The sequence below is a fragment of the Hemiscyllium ocellatum genome, chromosome 4 (assembly GCF_020745735.1).
Source record: "Hemiscyllium ocellatum isolate sHemOce1 chromosome 4, sHemOce1.pat.X.cur, whole genome shotgun sequence".
Taxonomy (NCBI): Eukaryota; Metazoa; Chordata; class Chondrichthyes; order Orectolobiformes; family Hemiscylliidae; genus Hemiscyllium; species Hemiscyllium ocellatum.
This window is the reverse complement of record NC_083404.1, coordinates 40,170,602-40,198,507: the sequence shown is the minus strand read 5'-3', so window position 1 is coordinate 40,198,507 and position 27,906 is coordinate 40,170,602. Positions and strand designations below refer to the sequence as shown.

General features: G+C 39.7%; 1 protein-coding gene across 2 annotated transcripts in view; it reads left to right on the top strand.

Moving 5' to 3' along the window:
* Positions 1-27,906, top strand: part of LOC132815358 (eukaryotic translation initiation factor 3 subunit E) — a 154,423-nt gene that overhangs the window by 46,688 nt on the left and 79,829 nt on the right. For both annotated transcript variants that reach the window (XM_060824229.1, XM_060824231.1), the window contains exon 8: positions 26,191-26,317. In XM_060824229.1, the coding sequence (XP_060680212.1) occupies positions 26,191-26,317 (127 nt within the window). The remainder of the gene's footprint in view (positions 1-26,190; positions 26,318-27,906) is intronic.

The window sequence follows — 27,906 nt, the reverse complement described above, 5'->3', positions numbered from 1 at the left end:
TGCGAAAGCCAGGTTCCTTGAAACAGATGCATCATTTGTGGAGTTAAGGAGTTAAGGATAGTATCAACTTAAAAGCAGCACTGCAATTCTGCAAAGATTAGTGGTTGATCAGAAGATTTAACAGATTGTAAGTATCAGCAAGGAAAATCTTTAAATAATAGAGGAATAGAATAAGAAACTATATTTTATAGTTTCAACAAGTATTTAAAAAAGGAAAAAGAATTGTGTCTAGTGTTAATCCTCAAGTATTTAAGAGTTTTTAAAATTCTGTTATGGGATTCAGTTATCACTGCCTGAGTTTGTAGATTTTTTGATAGATTCACGCAGAATCTAAGGTTCACATTTTTTGGGCAGGGTGTGGTAGACGCCAAGTGTAGCTGAGACCACCACTAGATTATCTGTGAACTTAACTGAATACTGAAACACGCTTACTCCTGCTCCTTTGTTCTGCTGCAGCAACTCAGCAAGGTGACTTTGGCAGCATCTTTGAAATCTGTGCCCTCGACCTATTTGAAGAGCAAGGGCAGCAGATGCATGAAAGTCCCACCACAAGAAATTGCCTCTCCAAACCACACAGTACCCTGACTTTTAACTATTTGTTGCTCCTTCACTGAGCTTGAATTCCATTCCCAAAAGTACTATAGTGTACCTACACTCCAAGGATTGCTGCAGTGAAAGAAAGAGGGCAGCTCACTATTACCACCTTAAGCGCAATTAGGGCGAGGCAATAAATGCTGGCCTAGCCGGTGTTGACTGTATTATATGAGAATTTAAAAACAAAACCAGGACTGGGTGTCCCTGTCACCCAGCCACGCAACTATTTTGGGTTCAGAATCTAATCAGAGGCCAGATATTGTTTGGGTGGTGCATTCTTGACACCTTAAAGCCGTTGCAGCTTCGATACAGCAAAAGACCAGATTGCACATCCCACGCAAAGATAGCATTGTGACAGAGACAGCATTTTTTTGTTCATCCCTAATTGACCTTGAGAACCACTTCAGTCCATTTGATGTCTCTCTGCCCACAGTGTTGTTAAGGAGTTTCAGAATTTTGTCTCAATGATGCTGCCACAACCTAACTGGGAAGAGAGTGCTGATAATTGTGCCCCACTAATTCAGAAGCTGTCACAAAATGTATCAATGTATAAAATTCCAATTAGACCATCAAAATGACCAATTGCTCATAGTGTCCAGAGGTGTGCAGGCTAGCGGTTTAGTGATTGGAAATGCAGGGTTAAGGCGATAGGGTGGGGAGAGAGGTCTACGTGGGATGGCCTTTGGAAGGGCAGTGTGGGTTCAATGGGCCGAATAGCCTCTTCCACACTGTAGGGATTCTATGACTGCTACTCTGGAGAAATGCTACTTCACAACCTCAAATATGCACATGTTCAATCATGATTCATACAAAACAAATGGTTTATAAAATATCCTAGAGTTTTGAAGAATGCAGAGTTTTAATTGAGGTATATAAAATGCTAAATGGAATTGACAAATGATGCATAGAAAGGATGTTCCCTCTTGTGGGGTGATCTAGAATTAGAGATCGTGGCCTTAGAACAAGGAGTAGTAGTTTTAAAACACAAATGAAGAGAAATGATTTCTCTCAATGGGTTGTGAATCTTCGAAATTTACTAGTGGATGCCGGAGTTAATTTGAGGAGGAGATACATGGATTTCTAATTAGTAATGGGTTGTAAGGTTATTCAAGAGAGTGGGCAGGGAAATGGAGTTGAGACCAAGGTGAAATCAGCCATAATCATATTGAATTTTCGAGCAGACTCGAGGGGCTGAATCGTCTATTCCTGCTCTGAGATCTTCTGTTCGGAAAAAAGATTATGGGTAGGGTAAACAAAATTTGGGAGGTTGGAAGTAGACCATAGAATAGAATTTTTTTTTTCTCTCACCTACCTTTTAATTTTTGAAAGGATGACACCCTTTTCTGTAGGATGTTGCTATTTCTTTGATTTGAAGATTGATCAGGTGGACCTAGACCTTTTTTTTGTTTAGATTTTATTTTAGGCTTCCTTGGTTTTTCTGTCTTTTTCTGCACATGGAGAGGGAGAGGTGAATACCTTCTGTTAGAATTCTCAGGAAGTTTCTTTTCATGCTCCTGTTACATTTCAACTCTGTCTTGCTCAACTAATTAGAGGGCTGTTGTCAGATAGAATTTAGTTTACTGAATTTTGGGTTATGCTCAGTTTTGAACTCTCCCTCTCACTGCTTCAAAAAGCAAAATGGTGTTGAGCAGCTGAGCAACATGCAGCATTTCATTTTTAATTTGGAAAGCTGTTCTGATATCTTAATTATAGTACTCAATATTCCTTTTCATTTCATAGTTCTCCTCTCTTTCCCCCCCCAATCACCCCCACCCCCAATAAAGAAAGCAGATTCTCGTAAACACAGCAGGCAGTTTAGTTCCAAATCAGAATGGCACATGGTTAGCAAAATAACTTGGAGGTAATGTCATTCCCATACAACTGCTGCATTTGTTTCTATTGTTGATAAAGGTCACTAGTTTGGAAAGTGCTGTTGAAGGAGCCATGCTGAATTGCTGTAGCACATCTTGTAGATGATTTACTCTAATGCCACCGTGCCCTGGTGCTTGAAGGAGTACATGTTGAAGGTGGTGGATGAATTGCCATTTGAGCAGTCTGCTTCATTCTGGATGGTGTTGGAGTCTGGCAAATGGCATATTGGCATATTCCATAACACCCATGATTTGTGTTCTGTAGATGGTAGGCTCAGGAGGTGAATTATGTACTGCAGAGTTCACAACTTCAGATATTTGGTCGAATACTTTCCATGAGTGTGGATCAGTAGGGCTCTATCAACACCTAAACACTTAGCTTCCAGAGCAAAGTAATCCTTTATTTGATACTGCAGCTAACTTCTTTCAACACTGACAGACATTGAGCACTGTGTTCCATTCACAATAATTACTGCAGCAACACACTAAAGCTTCTTGAAAACCATCTAGGGATGTCTAGAAAGACAGGGCGACAATTCTATTATTTCCATCCCTGTTCTAGATCATTTAATATCCCAACTTGAAATTCCATTAACACTGCTTCATCCTGGGCTAAAATTCCTGAACCTCACCCTTCGTACTTCAGCTTCTTGATCTATTACAGTTCAGGAAGGTGGTATGCCACTTGAAGGGTGATTAGGAATGGCAATAAAAGCTGTAAAATTCACATCTGTGAATGACTTCAATAAAATAAAATATAATATAACAAATTGTGAAGTTTTGAAGATTTTGATCATTGTGACTTCATTGTGATTGGAGAGATTACAATTTCTTTAATCCAGGATATTCTGAATCATTATTCATTTCCGCAAGCATGGAGATTGTTGTTGTGTGCTTAGTGTGTTTTATGGAACTTCTCTTGCAATAATGATTCAAAACATTTTACTTGGTGAGGGAGAGGTTGTAAATGCTGTCATGCCTTGAATGTAAAATTTCAAGAAGGAAGCTTGCTTTCTTTTAAAACATAAGATGAAAAGAATGGTTTGAACAACTTTTCTGACAATTTCTGAAGGAGTAATTGGGGGTGGGGGGGGAGCGGGCAGGGGCTGTATTGTGAAATCCTTTGGTGTGTTGAGCTTCTGCAGTTTAAAATTAATTGCCCATCATCTTCAGGCAGTGTGAATGTATGCACATGGCTTACATATCTGATTGCCCAAAGGGATTGATTGGCCTTTAGTTAATCTGTGTTCTATCGAGGAGATGTGGGTAGCTTCTAATGTAGACCACATGAGTCCTAAACGCCTACTGCAGTGTGTGGTGTGGATGAATCCTGTTCAAATTATAAGATGTCTTCCCTGTTGCAGACTTTTTCTAATTTGCCCTCAGGAGTGTGTCACTGATGGTTAATTTCTCCAGTTTCTTTCAGTACTCTGTTAGTAAAGAAAATTACTTGCTTATTTTTGTCTGCGCTTTTGGTTGTCTGGAGGTTTTTTTTGTATGCTTGGCCTATGATATTCAAAAAATCACTTCGATGCTTATTAAAGTTGAATTAACTGAAATCAAACTGATCTTACTACTGACTTATCAGTGGGCTTGGGATGAACGAATTGAGTGGGCTGCTGCTAACAACATGGTAATGTGTTTTTACTCAAAGGGATCACCTCCAGTGCCTTTTTACTAACATGTTTGTGTATGCAGGAGGGAGAGATGAGATCTAGTCTTTTAAAAAACTTGTGTAAACTTCTGTGAAGCATATTCCATCACACATTAATTATGGTTAAGTAAACAAGGTGCTATGTAAAAGCTATATGATATTCCTAAAGTGGAGAAATTGAGGGGATATTTAATACAGACATTCAGAATTGTGGGAATTTGTATATTAAATAGTAGAAACTTCTGCTAGGAAGAGAATTGTAGCAAGTTTTTAAGAAACTTGGCAGTAAGTTGGGGAGATTGTGATAAAGCTGTGTCTGAAAGTGTGATGGATACAAAAGCTCGCAAAGGAAATTGAATGGACACTTGAGATAGAATTTATAGAACTTTGAGAAAGAATGGGACGCAATTGAATAGCTATTTCAAACAGCCATCATAAGCATTATTATGAGTAGAATAGCCTCCTGTATTGTAACATTCTCACATTGCCAAGTATCAGTGCACCCAGGCCAAACAGGATGTTCTATTCATCCCCAAGAATTGTAAGGAGGAAATTACATTTTGGTTGATGTTTTCAGAACTCCGTAAATGCTGGTGAAGGGGAATTCAAAAGTGACAAGCACATTCGACATTCATAAAGGGAGTTAAGTAATGAGGTCAGTATGTTCAACTTCCAGGTTGGGAACAATATTTATGGACATTGCATTGGGTATTACTTAATAACCTTTTTCCTGTTTGTATTGCCAAATACTTTCTTTGTCTAACCGGAACTTTTTTGTCATTGGCTTCTCTGGAAATACTTTGGAAAAACAACCTCAGAATTAGTATTATGGGCCAGACCAGTTTATTGAGGAGCAAAAACAGAAGTTGCTGGAAAAGCTCAATGGGTCTGAGGAAGAGTCACTGGACCTGAAACATTAACTCTGATCTCTCTGCACAGATACTGCCAGACCTGCTGAGCTTTTCCAGTAATTTCTGTTTTTGTTTCTGATTTACAAGGTCCATAGTTCTTTCAGTTCTTAGTCTATGAAGGAGACCTGGCTAGTCTTAAGTGAATGTAACAGTCCTGTTTGTACAGTAGGTCTTATTATTGTGAAACACAATTTGTTATTAATGTTTGCAAACTTTGTGAGCACTAGATCTTTTAGTTTCCCAACAAACAAATTAATAACCAAAAAAAGTTTATAAAAGTGGAAGTTATTTTTCTGTCAGAAAGTTCCTTCATGATCATTTTCAGCAGGTGTCCTTTTCTGCCATGTACTCTGAGCCAATGACATTATTTCCTCAGTTGTCACTTTTTTTTTTGTCCTCCTTCAAAAGATTGTTGATTAGGGTATGATGACGTACCCTATTTTGAAGTATACTGATGATTTTATACATGTGGGTCTCATAAGGAATAGTAACAGAAAATTAAAGGAACACCTTTTTGGATCTGAAGTGACATAAAAAGCCCCATGTTATTTTTGAAACCTTCCTTTCCTTATGATTTCTTCTCCATGATCACTGAGTGACCCACTTTGTCAAACGCACTGAACTTGGATTTTAAGCATGTATGAGAATCATAACCTAGCTTTCCCCTCCCACGTTGAGTGGAGTTTGTGAATTTTGCAGTTATTCTATCTGAACATGTAATAACATCTGTGTGATAGAATTTAGTTGCCTTCACTTATATGAAAAGCAGATTGTGCTTTTGATGAAGTTTAAATTTGTTAGTTTCCTTGATGTAAATACCAACCGTGCTTACTAGTTTGTGAAGATTGGTTTACTCCGTTGTTTGGAGTAGTGTGTTTGATGTCGGCAAGTGAAGTGTTTGTATCTTACTGTCTGTTCTTCATTTGGACATCTGCTTTCTGTTGATGGGATATCTCCCTGTTTTAAAAGGTTTCCTGTCTCAATGCATGGTTTCTGATTGGAGAAACCCTGAAGCACTGCTGATTGGCTTTTCTCACCCTTATCTCCCACCTGATGAAATTAGTCTTGTGATTAAAATCAGATTCTGCTTTCAGTCATTCTCACTTTCACTCTCTATCTTAAGAGAAAGCAGGCTGTGAAACAGTGAAACTAAAAGCTCTGCTGGCATGAACCTCTACCTAATGCCAGTTCCCACCGAGTTGAAAAATCAAAATTGGCTTGCTGTGTTTTCAGCCTCCTCCTTTCATCTACGTCCTTCTATAAATGGCCGTAACTACTTCTGCTGGTCCTTGTTTCTCCTGTGGATAATGTCGAAGAAAATCAAGATGTCTGCACTCCCATGGTTGTTTGAGAGCATTTTTGGTCAAAGAATTAGTATGTGTCTGGATTTTAAATCTGAGTTATTGTTGAGGGACTGACCAGTATAAGGGATTAGCATGTGAAAATAAAGTATATGGAGTCGGGGATACTATATTGACATGGACAGAGAACTTGGCAGACAGGAAACAGAGTATGGATAAATGTGTCTTTTTGGAGTAGCAGACCGTGTCAAGTGCCATACTACAGGAATCAGTACTTGGATGTCAGCTATTCAAAATAAATGCTCATGATTTAGATGAGAGAACTAGATGTAATATTTCCAAGTTTGTAAATGAGACAAAGCTGGCATGGTGATCTGTGAGGTGGATGCAGATTTGGACGATTGATTAAATGGTCAAGTGCATGGCGTATCAAGTGTAATGTGGATAAATGGGAGATAATCCAATTTGGTAGCAAAAATAGGAAGGCTGATTGATCGTCACTATTGACCCAGAGGGCTGTGAGGCAGAACTGTCATTAGAGAGATGACTGGTGGTGAGTTTAACCAGGTGATCACTACATCTCTAAGGGCATGATTGAGATGGCAGGCTTTCTTGGTGACCTCAGCTAATACAGAAATTGAACCAAAGCTGTTGGCATCAGTCTGCATTATGAACCAGTGGTCTTGCCAGCTGAGCCACAAAGATAAAGTCACCACAGTCCCAGAGGACCACGTGGAAGGGCACATTAGTTGGTGAGTTTAACCTGAGGGTCACCTTGCCTCTGGTGACATTGAGGAGGAGGGACCATATCTCAGCGGTTGTGGGAATTGAACCAGTGCTGTTGGCATCACTCTGCATCACAAGCTAGCCATTCAAGCCAACTAAGCTCATGGAATGGCAACAGATGGGAAAGCAGTAGGTGCTACAAGATTTTTGTGTCCTTGTATACCAGTAGCTGGTGTACAAGGACACATGCATGTGCATGCAGGCAATGAAGGCAAATGTTATGTGGGCCTTCACAGTGAGAAGATTAGAGTGCAGGGAGTGTCTTGCTGCAATTGTATAGTGCCTTGGTGAGGTCACACCCACAGCACTGCGTACAGTTTTGGCCTCCTTATCTGAAGAAAAATGTTTTGTCTATAGAGGGAATCTAACAATGATAGGACTCAACAAGGAAAATGTGGGAAGGATGTTCCCAATGACCAAGGAGTCTACACCCAGAGGCCACAGTATAAGGCTATGTTGTAGACCTTTTAGGTATAAAGTGGAGAAATGTTCTCATCCAGTGTGTGGTGATCCTGTGATTGATGCCAAAGCATTGAATGTTTTCAAGAAGGAGCTAGAGTTCTGATCGCTCATGGTATCTAAGGGAATGTAAATAGGTTAGTGAGTTGAAAGATCAACCGTGATCATAGTGAATGATGGACTCGCTACCACAGCCACATCTGCTTACTCTTAGCTACCTTCTGCCTAGACCCCCCCCCCCCCCCCCCCCCCCCCCACCATATATCTCTCCACCTCGGAGGCTCATTCCTGATGAAGGGTCTTTGCCCAAAAAGTCTATTTTCCTGCTCCTCGGATGCTCCCTGACTAGTTGTGATTTTCCAGCACCACTCTAATCTTGACTGTGATCTCCAGCATCTGCAGTCCTCACTTTTGCCTTTGTCAAGTGTCCTAATGGCTTTCTCCTTCTCTTTTCCAAGCTTCTGTCTAATGTTTTGATACCAATTTGACAGAATAGGAGTCCTCGCAAAAGATTGAGGCTAAACTAAGGTTCAAGCATAAGTGTCTGTGAAGGCCTCAATCTTGCTTGACTGCATTGATTTTAAGGACATTTTTCAAAGAAAGATGAGAGTGGGATGGGTTTAAGTAAGATTTTTGGAATTACAGGGTTTAGGTTTTAATAGTTTGGATGCATTAATGAAATAAAGGCAATAGAAATGACCAAGACCAGACTTACAAGAACTCAGTTCTCCACAGCAGTTATCTGGCTAGATAGCATTCTCCCAGTGTCTGCGTGGGTTTCCTCCGGGTGCTCTGGTTTCCTCCCACAGTCACAAAGATGTGCAGGTCAGGTGAATTAGTCATGCTAAATTGCCCATAGTGTTCGGTGCATTAGTCAGAGGGAAATGGATTACTCTTTGGAGGGTCGGTGTGGACTTGTTGGGCTGAAGGGCCTGTTTCCACACTGTAGAGAATATAATGTGGGTAAATTTAATAAATGTGTAATAATATACCAGAGATGGGGAAAGGATGTGGCAATGGAGTAATTTTGAATATGAGGATGCAGGCTTTAAAAGCAAAACATTTGTGCAGCCAAAGCCAACAAAGGACAGTAAGCACAAGAATCATGTAAAAATGGAACTTGATGTAAGTTGATGTTTGAGCAGATGGTGACTTGTTGATGTCACTAGATTAGTAATCTGGAGGACCAGGTTAATGCTGTGGAGACACGAGTTCAAAACCCATCATGGCAGCTGGTTGAATTTAATTTCAATTAATAAATCTGGAATGTGAGGTCGTTCTCAGTAGTGGTGTTCTCATAAAATTGTCAAAATACTCCTCTGGTTTTCCCTCGAGAAAGAAATGTAACATCCATACTCAATCTGGTTTATGTTTGACTCCAGAGCCACTGAACTGTAGAATTGTAATGGTGCATAAGGAAGCCATTCCACTCATTGTGTCTGTGTTGGCCCTGAGCATCTTGACTTACTGCCAACTTCCTACCTTTTGCTCAGAAATGTACACTTTTTTTTCTGTTTAAATAATTACTAAATGTGGTTTGAATGTCTCAGTTGAACCTGCCTTCTCCACACTTCTAGGCAGTGCATTCTATTGTACTTCCTATATGAAAATATTTCTTTCTTGTCTTGCATTTACAAAACTCAAAAACTGTGCCTTTTGCTCCTAAGTCTGTTGACAAATGGGAATGATTTTTCCCGCTGTGCAGACCCCTCATAATTTGGAAAACTTGCATCAAATCCCTTCCTCCTCTGAAAGGAAAACAGTCTCAGGTTCCCTCAATTCTCGAGAGTCTCTAGAATCGTGCATATAAAACTCTCTGCATGCTCACCAGTGCAATCACAACCTCTTTGTATTCTGGCATCCAATACTGTACAAAATACTGTACCTATGTTTTATCAATTTTTGTGTAAGTTGAGCATAACCACCTTATGATGTAGTACTTTATTCCTGTAATTGTGAAACCTAGTTTACTGTAAACTTCAGTAACAGCTCTTTCTACCTGTCCTGTCTCCTTTCATGACTTGCATATATAGGGTGTCTCTTCATTCAGAATAATTCTCTTTTAATAATGCCTGCCCTTGTTCCTTGTACCAAAATGCGTCACTTCACATGTCCTCATTGAGCTTCATCTCCAACCCATCCACTAATTTCATCAATATGTCAACTCCTCTTGAAGCTCTATGCTGTCCTTGTCACCGTTTATAATTCTGCCAAGTTTCGTATCATGTGCACACTTCAGAATTGTCTCCTGCACACCTATATCTAAACCATTTATGTATTTCAGCAAAGCAATGGTCCCAATACTCATCCCAGGAAGTTCCAGCACAGAAAATATCCATGAACCATTACTCTGCTTCCACCCGCGGCCTATTTTGTATTTGTGTTGCGACTTTCCTTTTTCTTCCGTGATCTATCATTTTCCTCACAAACCTGTGGCACTGATTTGGCATTTTGGAAAAACATCTACATCGCATCAACAGCCTTGCCCTCAGCAACTACGTCTTGTCGTTTCAAAAAAAGCTCCGCATTAGTTAGGTACAAGTTTTTCCTTTACAATTTCACACTGACTCATCTGAATCAATCCACATTTATCCTTGTGACTGTATTTCTATCCCTAATGACTATTTCCTGTTCATTGAAGTTAAAGTGACTGCTCTGTGATTGCTCAGCCGATGTGGTTGACTCTTAACTGCCTTCTGACGGGCTGAGCAAGCCATTCAGTTAGGGATGGGCAACACATGTTGGCCTTGACATTGATGGTCATACCCTAGTGAATGAAGAAAAATAATGTTTAAAATAAGGCCACATTTGTGCAGGGTGAGATGCTGGCCAAGAGAATGTTGACATAGTCAAATCTGGAAGTAACAAAAGTATGGATGACGCTTTTTGAAAGGAAAACTTGCATTTCCATGCTGCCTTTTTCAGGTTCCAGACATTGTTTCATAAATTGCTTTGGAGTCATTTTTGAGATGTATCCACTTGTATTTGGGGTAACCGTAGTCAGTTTACATATGCAAAGTAATGATCACATGCTAGAGGGCTAAACATTGGCCAGGAGCCATGGAATAGCTCCTCAACCCTTGTATAGCATTACATGCTATGATTTCTGACCATCAGAAGGCAGATAAAAATTGGTTTAAAATTTCATTTGAAATATGGGACCTTTGGCATTGAAGCATCTACTCAGTACTGCACTATGAATGTTTATTTTTGAGCTCAAGTGTCTGGAGTGGTACTTGATCCCATAAGCTTCTGACTCGGATGAGAGGGCTATCCACTGACATGCAGCTTATGCTGTTAATCAGCTGAGAAGTCAGAAACCAGTTGCATTTTTAAGTATAGGTTCTGTTTTTTACTATGTATATATTGTCTTTGGGAAATGTCTCTCTTAGCTGTGCTTCATATTATTATGTAACATAAAAATAGTATTTTGTAAAATTTTGATCTGGTGATGGACATTGAAATTTTAGGGTATATTTGTTATATTAGGTAAGTCATAAATGGAACAGTTGTTAAGTTGAGATGTTCATGTCCCATTAATGAGGGCAGAAAACGTGAGGCTTCAGGATTGTATGAAACCAGATGACTCCAAGAACTGCTGTTGTAGTGTGCAATGGAGTCAGTCACTATTTGAATTGTTGGTCTGTGGATGAGGGCTCAAACATTATTATTGAAGGAGGGATATTCAGCTGAAAGGAGCTGATTTGAGCAGCTTGGTTTTACCAGCTATGAAACAAAAATGTAACATCAATATAATTTTATCACAAGGCATTATTTTCTTGTATTGTGGAAAAAATTCACTTCAACTGTAATGAATAAAATTATGAGGTTGATTTTTAGTCGTTGCCTTGGTTTTATCATTATTAAAGAAACAAGCCTTTTCTGGTTTTAACCTCCTGCTCAGCCAGGAAACAACAATTAGGGAGTTAACACCTTCAACAAAAGAAAATGTCCCAATATACTTCATAGAAGTGCTAAGAAACAAAACCTGACAACAAAGCCACATGAGGATATATAAAGCACAACTGTTTTGGTTAAAGTAGTAGCTTTAAGGAATATCTTGAAAGAGAAAAGTGAGGCAGAGAGGAATGTTATGGGAATTCATAGTGTAAAGTTGGCAAATAATGCAGTCTGATCACTTTCATGATCGTCATTTATAAAAAATATTAGATGTTTGAAAATCGGAGAGGAGAATTCTATAGAAACTAGATTTGAAGAGTGTCCCATTTTACTGGATTGGAAAGAGAAAAGGAAGAAGTGGAATCAGGGTTGTCACTCTGAGGGGGAAAATATACAATGAATAACTGACTACAAGTAGTTCCTTTTGCTTAAGTTGCAAAGATTTATTGATTTTAGTGCTGGGAAAGAAGTAATGCTTTTCACTTCAACACTACATTGATGGGCAGAATTTACTCTGTACACTGTAAATGCTAGCTTTGCCTCCGTTGCTGACATTATTGCCTTTGGCAAGGTTCTCTGCCATTTAAGGGGTGCTGCACTGTTGAAGCTGCCATCTTTCGGATGAGACATGAACCCAAAGCTTCATGAGCTAAGGTAGATGCGAAAGAGTTCAAGGCATTATTTCAGAGGAATACATGTTTTGTATCCATTGTCATAGCCAATATCTATCCCTCAGTCAATATCATCAAAAGCAGATTATATAATCATGATTATAATGCTGTTGTGCAAATTTGCCACCACATTTCCAACATTTCAGCAGTGACTACATTTCAGAAATACTTTGAAATGTGGAGGGAATCCTGAGGGACAGGATGTACATATATTTGGAAAGTGAAGGACTAATTAGGGATAGTCAACATGGCTTTGTGTGTGGGAAATCATGTCTCACAAACTTGATTGAGTTTTTTGAGGAAGTAACAAAGAGGATTGATGAGGGCAGAGTGGTAGATGTGATCTATATGGACTTCAGTAAGGCGTTCGACAAGGTTCCCCATGGGAGACTGATTAGCAAGATTTAATCTCATGGAATACAAGGAGAACTCTCCATTTGGATACAGAACTGGCTCAAAGGTAGAAGATAGAGGGTGGTGGTGGAGGGTTGTTTTTCAGATGGAGGCCTGTGACCAGTGGAGTGCCACAAGGATTGGTGTTAGATCCTCTTTTTTATCACTTACATAAATGATTTGGATGCGCGCATAAGAGGTACAGTTAGTAAGTCTGCAGACGACACCAAAATTGGTGGTGTAGTGGACAGCAAAGAGGGTTACCTCAATTGGGCTCACCAATCTCGGGACTCATAGCAGAGGCAGTTATGCAAAGGTTAGAACATACAGCCCTACCACAAATCCAACCCAAACTCTGGATCAGATACGTCGATGACACCTTTGTAATCATCAAAAACACAGAAATAGAAAAAACACACCGAATCATCAACGCCACACTCACAGGAATACGATTCACGAGAGAAGAGGAAAAGGATAGCCAACTCCCATTCCTAGACGTGTTAGTAGAGAGAACACCCAACGGAGAATTCACCACAAGGGTACACAGGAAACCAACACACACAGACCAAGTCCTAAACTATGAAAGTAACCACCCCAACACACACAAACGAAGCTGCATCAGGACACTATTCAAAAGAGCCACAACACACTGCAGTACACCAGAACTGTGAAAAGAGGAAGGGGAACACCTATACAAGGTATTCGCCAAAAACGGATACCCACGCAACTTTATCACCAGATGCCTAAGAGATAGACCACGGAACGAGGACATGCCACAACCAAAAGGACTAGCCACACTACCATACGTCTGGAGCGTCTCAGAGCTGACAGCCAGACTACTGCGACCCTTAGGACTCATAACAGCACACAAGCCAACTTCCACACTCAGACAACAACTCACGAGATCAAAGGACCCAATAGCCAGCACGAGCCAAACTAACGTAGTTTACAAAATACCATGCAAGGACTGCACAAAACACTATATAGGACAAACAGGAAGACATCTAACAATCCGCATCCATGAACATCAGCTAGCCACAAAACGACACGACCAGCTATCCCTAGTAGCCGTACACTCAGACAACCAGGAACATGAATTTGACTGGGAAAACACTACCATCATAGGACAAGCCAGACAGAGAACAGCCAGGGAATTCCTAGAGGCATGGCATTCATCCACAAACTCCATTAACAGACACATGGACCTGGACCCCATATACAAACTACTACAGCTGAAACTGACACCCGGAAGCGGCAAGAACAAACCACTATAAATACCTGAAGAAACATCAAAGCAGCGCTTCACAGGAGGCTCCAATAGCACTGATGATGTTCCCTAGCCAGGGAACGAAACGTTTGCAGCAAAAACTTCCAGCTCGGCGAACAGAACCACAACAAGGGTTACCTCAGATTGCAACAGGATCTTGACCAGATGGGCCAATGGGCAGAGAAGTGGCAAATGGAGTTTAATTCAGATAAATGTGAGGTGCTGCATTTTGGGAAAACAAATCTTAGCAGGACTTATACACTTAATGGTAAGGTCCTAGGGAGTGTTGCTGAGCAAAGAGACCTTGGAGTGCAGGTTCATAGCTCCTTGAAAGTGGAGTCACAGGTAAATAGGATAGTGAAAAGGTGTTTGGTGTGCTCTCTTATATTTGTCAAAATATTGAGTACAGGAGTAGGGAGGTCATGTTGCAGTTGTACAGGACATTGGTTAGGCCACTTTTAGAATATTATGTGCAATTCTGGTCTCCTTCCTATCGGAAAGATGTTGTGAAACTTGAAAGGGTTCAGAAAAGATTTCCAAGGATATTACCAGGATTGGAGGATTTGAGCTATCGGGAGAGGCTGAACAGACTGGGGCTGTTTTCCCTGGAGCGTCGGAGGCTGAGGAGTGACCTTATAGAGGTTTACAAAATTATGAGGAGCATGGATAGGGTAAATAGGCAAAATCTTTTCCCTGGGGCCAGAGAGTCCAGAACTAGAGCGCATAGGTTTAGGGTGAGAGGGGAAAGTTATAAAAGAAACCTAAGGGGCAACGTTTTCACGCAGAGGATGATACCTGTATGGAATGAGCTGCCAGAGGATGTGGTGGAGGCTGGTACAATTGCAACATTTCAGAGGCATTTGGATGTGTATATGACTAGGAAGGGCTTGGAGGCATATGGGCCGGGTGCTGGCAGGTGGGACTAGATTGGGTTGGGATATCTGGTCGGCATGGACGGGTTGGACCGAAGGGTCTGTTTCCATGCTGTACATCTCTATTACTGTATGACTCTACCCCACACTTAGTTCTCTCTATTCTGGATAAGATTTCTGCAAACTGTGTTTGGATCACAAATATTACCTTTGAACATAGCAAAGTCTCATAATTTTTGTTCGCTGAAGGAGAGTGACTCCTGCTGTCAACATTTTTCCCTTATTCAGTTGTTTTTACACTAAACCTGTTTCAGCTTGCTGTAGTCACCAGTGATAGAGTAACCAGTGATCCAAGTCGCGCACAGTTTTAAAATCCGAGACAAAAATAATGAGAGCATTAATTGCAACGAATCGAAAGCTGTAACAAGTTGTTGGGATAACGAGGGTCTGTAATCAGAGAGAGGTTGGGGCAATTTATTGACTTGGGGAAGCATCCCAAAAGCTTCAAGTTCACTGACACTGCTTTATTGGCAGTAGTTTGGTCAGTGAGATTGAAGGAAAAGTATGGTGTTCTCCTTCCAAACCAGATGCATTAAGACACGATTATGTAGCTCTGGTTGTCCTTGAATTGTCAATGTGCTGTCATTGCATTTCAATGCCAAAATGTCTGTGCTGTTACAGTGGCTGCATCATTGCCCAACTTGACTTCTGTGTCTCATCGAAGGAATCTTTTGAGGTTGAATATTGAGACCTGAGATAGCGATTTGATGGTAAAGTAATACCTGAGAGTAGGCATTAAAAGCTGAGTGAAACCAGCTTCATAGGCAATTAGTGGCAGTAAACTGTCCACAGCTGACCTGTAATATAGGTACTAATATGACATTTGATATATTTGTAATAGAATACAATACTAGTAAGGTATTATGTTCTATCTTTGGCTAAAAACTTGGGTCAAGCTTGATCATGAACTTTTCATTGGAACATGATTGAGTAACTGCTATGTTGTACTATAAATAGATGCAGTAAGTGCGTCATTTAGATTATAATATTGATGTTCTCCCAGTGCACCAAGTATGTGGCTTAGATAATGTGTCTGAGCTAATATCACTCGAGTTCAAGTTCAGTGCTGCAACTGCTTGTTGTCAAGAAATTAATTATTGTGAGAAAACATAAATTAAACTGATTATTCAAGCTTCTTTGGACTTCAACTGACATTGAATGCACGTTTTTCAAGGTATGATGGGTTTAAATGTGATTGTTCCCCATTGGTTATTGTTAGATATTCCACTTTTAATGTCTTGTGAAGAGAACCCCATATTTTCCTCAATCCACAGTAACCACCAGGCTGATTGTAAATAAAATTTTGAGATCATCTGGCTTTTCAAAATCTCATTTATTCTTTCAAACCATGGTATACTTTTCACATCTATAAAGTTCTCAATTTTTAATCAAATTATTTGGATGTGTTATACCACACTTATGTAGCAGGTGGGCCTTCAACATGGACCTTTTGGCCCAGAGGTAGGGGCACAATCATTGTGCCAGAGAGGATGAGGTTTTTTTTTCTCTCTGGGTTATAAGTCTTCAGAACTTCCTTTGTGAAAAAAAAATGACAGTGGTGAAAATAGAGTTCTTAAATATGTTTCAGGCAAAGGTCAATCATTGTGCCATGGAAGTCGATTCTAACGATTGATTTGTCTCAAACTCACTCTGTTATTGGAATTGGCTTCTATGGTACATTGATCTACTAGTGCCTTAAACATATTTAAGGACTCTGTTGTGGCACTGTTATGACACTGGGCTTATGTCTGTTGACTGAAGCCTTTCTGTTTTGGACATCCTTTCTTGTGCACTAAACCACTAAGAATTACTTGTTAACTCTTGCTAGCTACCACAGTCTACATGATGAGAGATATCTGAAATCTGACTGACTTGCTAATGCATGAAAAAGCACATGATCAGTCTCAGATTAGGTAAACAGTGTGTGTCCAAGTTTTTGTTCATTTCATTATTAGTGGTCATCTTAGTGAAATCACTTTCTGCTGTCACCAGATTTGCTTTTTGACATGCTGACTTGGTAAGTTCACCTCTATCATATCAACCTGTCAGCTTTTTACTGATGATGTTGCACCACTAAAGTAATTTATGTGTGGATTTAAGAATATAAAGGGACATCCCCAATTGCTAGCAATCATTCATAATGTTCCAACAGATGTGTCTAAGTATTCCGCAAAACCTAACAACATAGTTAACTTAAATAGTTGTGGATGCCTGAAACAAATTGAAGCTCAAAATAACCATATAAAAACCAGGCTATATAAAGCTGGTGTTTTTTTAAACAAACCTTAACTGTGTCTTCATAATTAACTTTTTTTTACTTAAAAGAATTTTCACATTTTCTAACCAATGAAAACACCAATAACCCTAATGGATTTTATTTTTGACCTGGAACTGAACTATCCTTTATGATATAAAGTGTTTTAGAACATAGCACAATTAAAGTATAATTTAGTTCCTCACTCCTTTAAACAAGTCAAATCATTAGCCATTGAACAATGATTCTGTTCTACATATCTCTGAAATTACAGATGACATGTATGGTTGTTGAGACTTCAGGAGATCATTTGCTTACCACTCAGAAATATAACAAGATCTTTACATCCAAATGATAGCAGATGGAACCTTGGTGTAGCATTTCATCCTAAAGGTGGCACCTCTAATGTTTGTCATTGTCACCTTGCTTTCACATGCAAACCCATAATCTTCATGTCAGACAAGATTGCCATTACATGCAAAGCTGACTATTAACTTTGTTGATCATGATGAAGAACCTGTCGACTTGATTGATACAAGGAAAAATGAAACCACAAATTAAATAAAAGCAGTTGTTTGAGCTTTTTTCAGAAAATGTTGGGTGGCTGCTTGATATTACAGATTTATTTTCCATATGCGTTCAATTAGTGTGCTTGGAAGGCTAAAAAATTATGTTTGGATAATCCCCACCTAAAGGTTCTCTGAATTCCAGGTGAAATGTCTTATTTCTGCTTGTAAAGGGCATGGGCTTATGGCCTTTCAACTGAAAATTGTTATTAGTTCGGTATTCTTGAGTGTACTGTTGTCTGTGGAATTTGGAGCATTTGTTCTAAAGAATGGCAGAGTTAATCTTCTGAAATTCTAGTTAAGCTGTTGTTCAACCACACGTGGTTCAGGATTTTTCAACTATGTGCTTATACATTTGTAAGTATGTGCAATGAAAAAGAAGAATTAATAAAGAAGTCATCTTTTAATAAGGGACGATGGGTGGGGTGGTGGTTCTACAATTGTAAACTCCAGTACCAGTTGATGTGTGGATTTAACTTATATAAAGTGCATGTGCTTAGTTACTGGGCATCGATGTGAATCTAAAACAGGGCCTGGACTTTTTTTGATTGAACAATATTACCTCAGTGTCCAAACTTTGAGAGGAGCTGAAGTCTTTCAGTAAGGAAGGTAAAATAAAAATGGAAGCATTTTGAAGGCATAGGTGGACCAAAGTACACATGTTGGGAAAAGTGAAGCTTTTTCATTGAACTAAATTTGTTCAAATAATTTTTTATTAGAAATGATCAATTGGAGGTTAAAAATGGCAGCTATAATAGATTTCTGATTACGGTCAACATATCTGCTGTCGAGTATGGTGCTGAACTTGTTCTAGCTGTTATGAGTCGGGAAAACAGTATCAAAAGTCTGATCTTTCTACAACATTAATAAATCCATTGACACTATTATCTTCACACTTTGGAATGGAAAAAATGACTGGAAAATTTGTTTTTAAATTTAGTAGTCATTCCTGATTATTGTTTTATTTGCCAATCTGAGTGCTTCAATGAGGGAGAAGAAAATGAATTCTGTTTATGATGCAAATAACATTTATGATGTGAGTTTTATTGTTTTTCCTGTGTGAACAACAAGTGATATCCATAATAAGCACAGGCTTTTTCTACAGTTGTATGGGGTGAGTAGTGATGTATTTACCTTAAGTAGATCAAGATATTGCGTATTCTGCAACAGGAGAACAAATTTCCACCAGAAAATGCAGCTTGAATCTGTAATTACAGTATCATTTATAATGTGGTGTTAGAAGTGCAGAAAGGAAGAATTTTATTCAAAAAGCAATATCCTGCAGGTACTGGAAATTTGAACCAAAGCAAAAACTGCTAGAAGTACTGAAAAGATGAGAAATTATTTCCTCTTATAGGAGGTGTGATAATGGGATTTGAAATAATTGGACATAGGAACTAGAAGGCTGAAATCCTGTCACCATGTCACTCTTATTTACATTTGGAAAATCCTTAACACTGATTCAGATCCCTCAGCAAGCTCTGAAGAACAGGTTGTCTGCCATTCCTGTTTATATCTGTCAGCCAGTGCTCCTTGCTTAGACCAGATTAACAGCCCCAGTCGGGGAACTTTTGTGAAGTCCACTTGACTGACTTCATTGCAATCACTACAAAAGTAAGTTAAGATTTCATTAAGACAGTCATTATCGTGACTGGAATGTGTTATCAGAAATGACTATGGAAGCCGATTCAGTAATCTCTCTCGAAAGAGAGTTTGAGAATACTTGGAAGAAAACATGTTCAAGGTTATAGGAAAGATTGCTGTTGGCAGCCTATAATGATGTAGGTGAAGAGAGAGTGGACATTTATGTTTGGTGTTGTGAAGCGATAAAGACAGGTAATGTGAGGGGCAACAATATTTTGGATCAAATGTAATGTGGGGAAGGTGAAATTAGTTACTTTGGTTCCAAGAATTAGAAGAGCAGGATTTTTTTTTAAACAGTGTAATTAATAGTTAATGTGCCGTCAATATTCCTTGTAACTTTTTTTTGCTCTTGCAAGGGCAACAGAGACCCACGTCTGCTACCGGCTTCTGGAAGCAGAAGCCATTATTCAGCATGAGCAGAACTGACCAACAGCTCTGCAGCTTGGAGGGTATATTGCATAGAAATATAGCAAACATTTAAAAGGCTTGGTGGCCATTATTACAAGAAGTTGGAGTATAGACATAAAGACGTCTTGCTACAATTGTGCAGGACATTTAGAGGCCTCTCATCTGGAATGCTGTTTTCATCTTCATGTGTTGAGCGTGCTATGGTGAAGCCTCACTAAATTGGCCTTTAGTGTTGGGTATGGGAGGAGGAAAGATTGCAAGAATGGTGTCCGTTCATTATGTGAGATTTCTGAGGGGTATTGACAGGTTAGATGCTGGGAGAATGTTTTTGCTGGTCAGGGAATCTAGAACATCTGATGTTTTAGGACTGTGATGAGAAATTGCTTTTCACAAAAGGTTGCATGTCTTGGAAATTTCATATCTAAGTGGGTTGTAGTGTCTTCAGTGATAAATACATTGTTTAAGACCGAGAAAGTATTGATGTCTCTGGATACAAGGAAGTTGGTGGGAAAGTAAAATAAAGCTCCACATCAGCCGTGATTGCACTAAATCGAGGAGCTGACTTATTGTGCATATAATGTATGCTTATTTCTTGTGTACTTGTATGTGAATGGAACTTAATTGGATAGCTCAATTGGCACGATTGGCTCAAAGGTGTATCATTCCATGCTTCACTCAGTGAGACATGCAGTGAAATATAGAGAAATCAAGAGTTGTTTTTTTTCAGGTATAACCACAAATCTCTCAATTCAGAAAGGATCCACACCTAGAACGTGAACTTGAGAATATTGTGTTCTGGTGTCATATTTCCACTGTCACATGCAGCTGTATGACTCCTACAAAATTGAAAATTAATGTAGGACAAAGGAATAATTTAAAAGCTACAATTGGTCTTGAGTCCATTTTAGTAACAATGTACGACAGCACTGTGAATTTGTCTTTATCTTGTACACGTCCTACGACAACATCTTCTTGCATTACTTTGCTTTATCAAAAACCTCATGGTATGTAATGTCAGACTGAAATGGCATAAAATTTCAGCCAATAAGAGTGTGTGTGTCAGTTAAGGTTACAACGTAAATATTTTGTTGGGACTCATGTAAAATTTGGTGATCCTGGTTGGGAAGGACTTCTCTCATTTTGAGAGAGGAAAAGAGCAATCTGTTTGATTTGGATAAGGATTGTTTTTTGTAAAATACTACTACTGGAAGGTTGCCAAAGCCTTGGCATTAATCAAATACACATTGAGATTGGAGTATTCAACTCAATTCTCAGCTATTACATGAAGCAGTCTTGAAATTATAATTGGGGCATGGTAGTCACTTGATTCCTTTGGGGTACCATTAATTCTGATTCATAATCTGAATTTGCAGAAAACAATTTTGTGTAACGCAAGTGAAAAAGGCATGGGCTGCAAGTTATACATAGATATTTAAATATGGGTGAGTATTGCTATACAGTTTCATTAAAAAGAAGCTTTGGCAGATTTTATTGCCTTCAGAAACTCAAAAAAAAAATGAACACCAGAGGAGGAGGCAATTTGGCTCATCACCCCATCTGTTGAAAAAGAACTGTCTTTCCTAATCCTAGTTGATTGGAAAATTAATGTAACTCCTTCAATCAACTGAGAGAAAAGATATTTCACCTCCGTCTTGAATAGGAGATCTCTTATTTTTAAACTGTGTTTCCAATTCTGATCTCTCCCTTGGGTTTAACATGTTTTCAACATTTTCTTAATTAGGTTCCCTCAGAATTTTGTATATTACAATAAATCACTTTCCATTCTTCTAACCTGTAATTAATACAGGCTCAGATCTCTCATATTTCCTCATAATGAAGGTTTTAGCAGCAGTTTCTAAATCTCATTCTTGCTGCCTCTAATGTGGTTGTATTTTCTTGTAATGTAATGACTAAATCTGTGTATTTCATCAAACCCACATTTCATTGCTCAAGTCGTAGTTTTATGGCACCAGAATTTTGCACGTTAGACTGATTTGAGATGTGTGGTTGTTCGAGCTCTAGTAATCATGCATTAGAAATAAATCAACTGGGATGGGTAATACAAATTCCAGCAGTCTTGGATTTGGAATTCAGCAAATCGTGACTCGAGTGGTCATGGATTTCAATTGTTAGAACTAGCTTAAATTACTTTCTAATGCTCTCAATATTTAACAATTTGGAATGTATTTATCATTGCTCAAAATGACCTTGCCCCAAATCTCTGGTAAAAGGCATACAGTTTGCTTTAGTTTTTCCCAAACTGCTGATTTCAAGGTAAAATTATTTCATTGAGTTGGAGAGAAAAAGTTAGACTAATTACTGAAGTATTATTCTTGGATTACTAGCTCAAGAGCAATCTGAGTTGCAAAAGGAAATTAGACCTATTTCGTGCAGCTGAGTAAATGTTGGAAATCAGCATGCTAATGTCATTTTTGAAGTAAATTTATTCTGTGGCCTGTATCCATAGCTGACAGTGCCTCATGCATTTATTTTGGCATTTTGTCGTACGTTAGTGAGTGTCTGCTCTAATGTTTCCCACATCCTTTCTCTCAAGCCTGGGAGAAGGCTGAGATAAGCAGCTGACAGTGCAGTTTTTTAATTGATGGGTGATTCACTCTTATGGAAGAGGAGTGGGACCTTGCTTTTGATGGGTATTTGTGACCGAGTTATATTTCAATAGAATATGCCATCTCATGGCTGGCACATCACTACTAATTCCGTCAAGGCAAGGAATCAACTCTTATTCACTGAAGTGCAGAATGGCATGGCAGAACCACAAAATGAGACACCAATCTGGAGAAGCTACACCACAGACTATTTTCTTGCCAAACTGCATGAGAAGCAAGTGACAGACAAACGATTCCACAATTGATGGATCACATATAAGCTCTGCAGTTCAGCCATAAATAATCGTGAGTAATTGTAGGTGATTAAACAAGTTAGTATTGGATTAATGCTTCATCCAGTAACCCAAGCAGTGTTGTCATTTTTCTTTTTAATGCCAAGCAAGTTGATGACTGTCAATAATAGGACCTGAGTTAGTAGCTCAGTGAACTGCAGTTGTTGGCTGTTAATTTTTTTAATGAATTTTTTTACAAAATTCATTAATGGGATGTGAGCTTCTCTAACTGGACCAGCATTGATGGCCCATCCTTAGTTGCCCTTGAGAAGGTGGTGGTGACTTCCCTATTAAACTGCGTCAGTCCTTTAGGTGTAGACCCACAGTGCTGTTGGTGAGTTCCAGAAGTTTGACCCACAGGCACCAAAGGAACATTGATCATTCTGACTTGGAAATGTATCAATGGTTTGGAGGGGACCTAATGTGTGGTGGTGTATCTGCTGCCCTCGTTCTTCGAAGTGATAATGGTCCCGGGTTTGGAAGATGCTGCCTAAGGAAACTTGGTAATTCAGGTAGTCTATCTTGTAGATGATAAACACTGCTGTTCCCTGCAATGATGGTGAGGATGAATGTTTGTGGGGATGTGAATTGCATAGGCTGTTTGGCACAGTGGTTAGCACTGCTGTCTCACAGCACCTGAGACCCGGGTTCAATTCCCGACTCAGGCGACTGACTGTGTGGAGTTTGCACGTTCTCCCCATGTCTGCGTGGGTTTCCTCCGGGTGCTCTGGTTTCCTCCCACAGTCCAAAGATGTGCGGGTCAGGTAAATTGGCCATGCTAAATTGCCCGTAGTGTTAGGTAAGGGGTAAATGTAGGGGTATGGGTGGGTTGCGCTTCGGCGGGTCGGTGTGGACTTGTTAGGCCGAAGGGCCTGTTTCCACACTGTAAGTAATCTAATCTAATCCCTGGATGGTGTCAGGCTTCTTATAACACTGGTGCTGTGGTCATTCAGGCAAGTGTTCTATCACACTCCTGACGTGAGCCTTGTAGATGTTGAGTAGACTTTGAGGGGTGCCATACTTCAAGTCTTTGACTTGTTCTTGCCATAGTATTTATGACTGTTCTAGTTCAGTTTCAGTTCAGTGATAACTCTTCTCCCAGGGTGTTGCTAGCAGTGGTCATGTCATTGACTGTCAGGGATGATGGTTTGATTCTGTCTTGTTGGACACAATTATTGCCTGGCTCATATGGGGTGCACTATTTGTCAGTCCTGGATATTGTCCATGTCATGTTGCATTTGAATGTGGACTGCTTCAGTATCTGGGAAGTCGCAAATGGTACTCAGTATTGCACAGTCACCATTGTATCTCCCAATTGTTGAGGTTAGAATGGAGGGAAGTCCTGCTGAGGCTGTCAAAGATGGTTGGACTTATGAGGCTATCCTGAGGAACACCTTCTTCTTCTGAGCCAGGAGGCCCGAGTTCAAGTCCTACCTGCTCCAGAGATGTGTTTAAAAAAAACTCGATGTTAATTAGAAAATCTCTATCCCATACATGATATTGCCAGGATTGTAGGATTTAAGCTGTAAGGAGAGGTTGAATAGACTGGGGCTGTTTTCTCTAGAGTGGCGGAAGCTGAGGGGTGACCTTTATAGAGGTTTATAAAATCATGAGGGGTATAGATAGGTTAAATAGACAAAGTCTCTTCCCTGGGATAGGGGACTCCAGAACTAGAGGACATAGGTTTAGGGTGAGAGGGGAAAGATATAAAAGAGACCTAAGGGGCAACGTTTTCGTGCAGAGGGTGGTTCGTGTATGGAATGAGCTGCGAGAGGAAGTGGTGAGGACTAGTACAATTGCAACATTTAAAAGGCATCTGGATGGGTATATGAATAGGAAGCGTTTGGAAGGATATGAGTCGGATCCTGGCAGGTGGAGCTAGATTGAGTTGGGATATCTGGTCGATGTAGACGAGTTGGACCGAAGGGTCTGTTTCCGTGCTGTACATCTCGATGACTTGAAGACATCAAAGAGCTGTGATGACTGGCCTGTAACAACCAAAATCATCATCCTTTATACTAGGTCTGACTCCAATGAGTGGAAAGTTTTTCTCCCGACTCCCATTGATGCTTGTTTTGTTTGAGCTCCTTCACTGTTATAGCTGGAATGTTGTCATGGCCCATGATCTTTGCAGCATCCAATCCCTTCAACCATTTTTTGATATAATGTGGATTGAATTAAATTGACTGAAGACTGGTACCTGTGATGTTGGGAACCTCTGCAAGTGGCTGACTTGTATTTGTCACTCAGAACCGATGTTGCAAATGCTTCAGCCTTATCATATGCTCTCCCATTATGAAGGATGGGGATGTTTATGCAACTGCCTCCTCAAACAGCTTACTGGAGTCCACAATTATTCGTGACTATTTGTGGCTGGAACGCAGAGCTTAGGTGTGATACATGGATTGAGGAATTGCTTGTCTGTCACTTGCATCTCATGTAGATGCCTCATTTTTAGGTTTTGTCGTGCCATTTTGCACGTCATTGAATGAGAGTTGATTCCTTGGCTTGATGGTAATAGTGGGGATGTGCCATATTCTATTGAAGTATAAGTCTACTGCATTGAGCCTACAGCATTCATGGATGCTAAGTTTGGGAGAGTTCGATCTGTTCAAAACTTATCCATTTAGTGGAATGGTGTCGCATGGCACTACGATGGAGAGGATCCTCACCGTGAAGGTCGGGAGGTACCGTGTGTCAGTCCAAAGATTGTGTGATGGTCAGTTATGCTGTTACTGTCATGGATAGGTGAATCTGTGGCAAGCAAATTGGTGAGAATGAAGCCAAGTATGTTTTTCTATCTTGTTTGTTCTTGCACTTGCCATAGACCCACCTAACAGCTTTGCCCTTTAGGGTTTGACCAGCTCAGCATGCCATTGTGTCACTGTGGTAGACTTGGAATTCCCTCACCTACAATACACTCTGCACACTTGTCCCCATCAATGCTTCCTGCGAATGGAATTTAACATGAATTCATCAGCCAAGAAGGAAGGAGGTTATCAGCAGTAACTCATTGCCGTATTTGACCTGATGCTATGAGACTTTATGGGCTGGAGAGCCAGTGTTAAGAACATTGCATGCAACTCCCTCATGGCTGTATCCCTTAGCTGCTGTGTGGGCAGGATATATCTCAGGTTAGTGATGGTTTTGTCTGGGACGTGCAAGAGGCTGTGTTCGGCTGTTGCTTGAGTAGTCTGAGACTGCTCCCCCAATTTTAGCTTTCGCCTTTAGATGTTAGTAAGAAAGACTTTGCACAATTGAGTGTGCCACTTTTTCTTTCTCGTGCCTAGGTGTGTACAAAATGGTCTGTCTAGTTTTGTTGTTTTCTTATTTAAGCCATTTGTGGTTTGATACAATGGTGTAGTTACAGAGCTACTTCAGAGAGCACACAGGAGTCAACCACATTGCTGTGGGACTGGAGTCACATGGAGGCTAGACCAGGCAAGGACAGCAGATTTTTTTTCCACTAAAGGACAGATGCAATTGACAAGTGGTTTGATATTTGTCATTATACTTTTGATTCCAGATATTTGTGGAATTCAAATTCTGCTGTGGTGCTCTGAATTGCTCGTCAAGCAATAATGCCATTACAAAATCATAATGTCCTCTTTGTGTTGTTGGTGTGATGGAATTGGATTCTTGTGAGCCAATATAATCCCACTATCTCATCTCTTGTCTAGATATTTAAACGCCATCCAGACTATGTGTCCACACATCCTCCGTTACCTGACCACAGCTGTCATCACGAACAAGGACGTGCGAAAACGTAGACAGGTCCTGAAGGATTTAGTGAAGGTTATCCAGCAAGTAAGTTATCGTTCATTTGTTGCTCTCACAAAATATCCACTTTTCCAGTAGTTCTCCAACATTGAACTTTTGTTTTTCCTTGTCCTCCTCTTTGCCTGATCTTTCAACTTTTCAAATCCAAGCTCAGCTCTTGAATAATTTTATTCACTTAAAGCTTAGTGCACTCCAATATAGTAGCTGTTCAATTGAGTTTCCGGTTTCCAAAAAAAAAATGTAGAAATATAGCTTTGTCAAATCTTGGGCAATAATATTTCTTTGGATAGTGATATTCCTAACTATTGGGTAACAAAGGGCTGTTGTCAGAAAAGTGTAGTCAGATGTTAATTTGCCTGGCATGATGCTTGTCCATAGGAACCAGCTGTTGTACAAACAAAGTTAACCTGGCAACAGCTGTCCTTCATTATGGAAAATCTACAAGTCATGCCGTGATGATGCCTGTTTGTCCAAACCATGACACTTATTTGATTTATTTATTATTGTTACATGTGCAGTCAAAAGTTTTTTGTTTTGCTTACAGTACAGGCAAATCATATTGTACAAAATTCATTGGGTCTTAGAACAGGGTGAGGAGTACAATGTTATGGCTGTAGAGAACGTGCACAAAAAGCAAGATCGGCACTAGAGTTGAAATCTGAGAGGTCCATTCAGGAGTCTTAAAACAGCATGGAGGAAGCTGTTCTTAAACCTGTTGGTATGTGTGTTTAAGCTTTTGTATCTTTTGCCTGATTGAAGAGGTTGGAAGACACGAAAACCAGATGGGAGAGATCTTTGATGTTGGCTGTCTTTCTGAGGCAGCGAAAAGTGTAGGTGGAGTCAATAGATGAAAGGTTGGCTTGCGTAATGGATTGGGCTGTGTTCACTATTCTGTAGTTTCTTATGGTCCTGTGCAGAGTAGTTGCCATAGCAAACCATGATGTATCCAGATAGAACACTTTCTATGGTGCATCTATATAGGTTGGATATGCAGAATTTCCTTCGACTCCTGTGGATGTAGAGGTATTTTTGTACCTCCTTGACTCTCACGTCAACGTGGGTGGTACAGGATAGATTGAGGTGAACAGAAAGTTTGAGCACTTCTGTAACTGAAGTGTTATGACACAGACAACCAAATGAAATCAGCATCTTTATGCCTGTATTCACAGTAAAATTAAAATAGTCAATGACCCTCAAAGTTATCTCAATGGTTCCCTGCTAGGCTTTATAAATAATCAGTACTGAATTTTGTGAATAATCAGTACAAGACACCAAGTTTGTAGCTTAAACAAAAGAATTAACAATTGATTCATAAATAGTAGCTTTAGCAGAGAAAAATGATCAAGGTAATCTTGTTGATGTCTATGATTTCAACCTGATTTTCTTTGATTCTAGCCCACACATGGGCAAAGGCAGAGACCCAAGCGGACAGAATTAAGGGATAAATCAAAATAAAATTAAATGAGATATAACTGGCCAGTTCACTTAAGTATCGTCCATAATCCATAATATAAATGGGATTGTTTTTTGCTCGGCCTCTGAAGATTCTGGTCAGTACAGATAACTTCCAGTAAATGCAGGGATATTCACTTAATTGTTATGACTAAGATCTGATA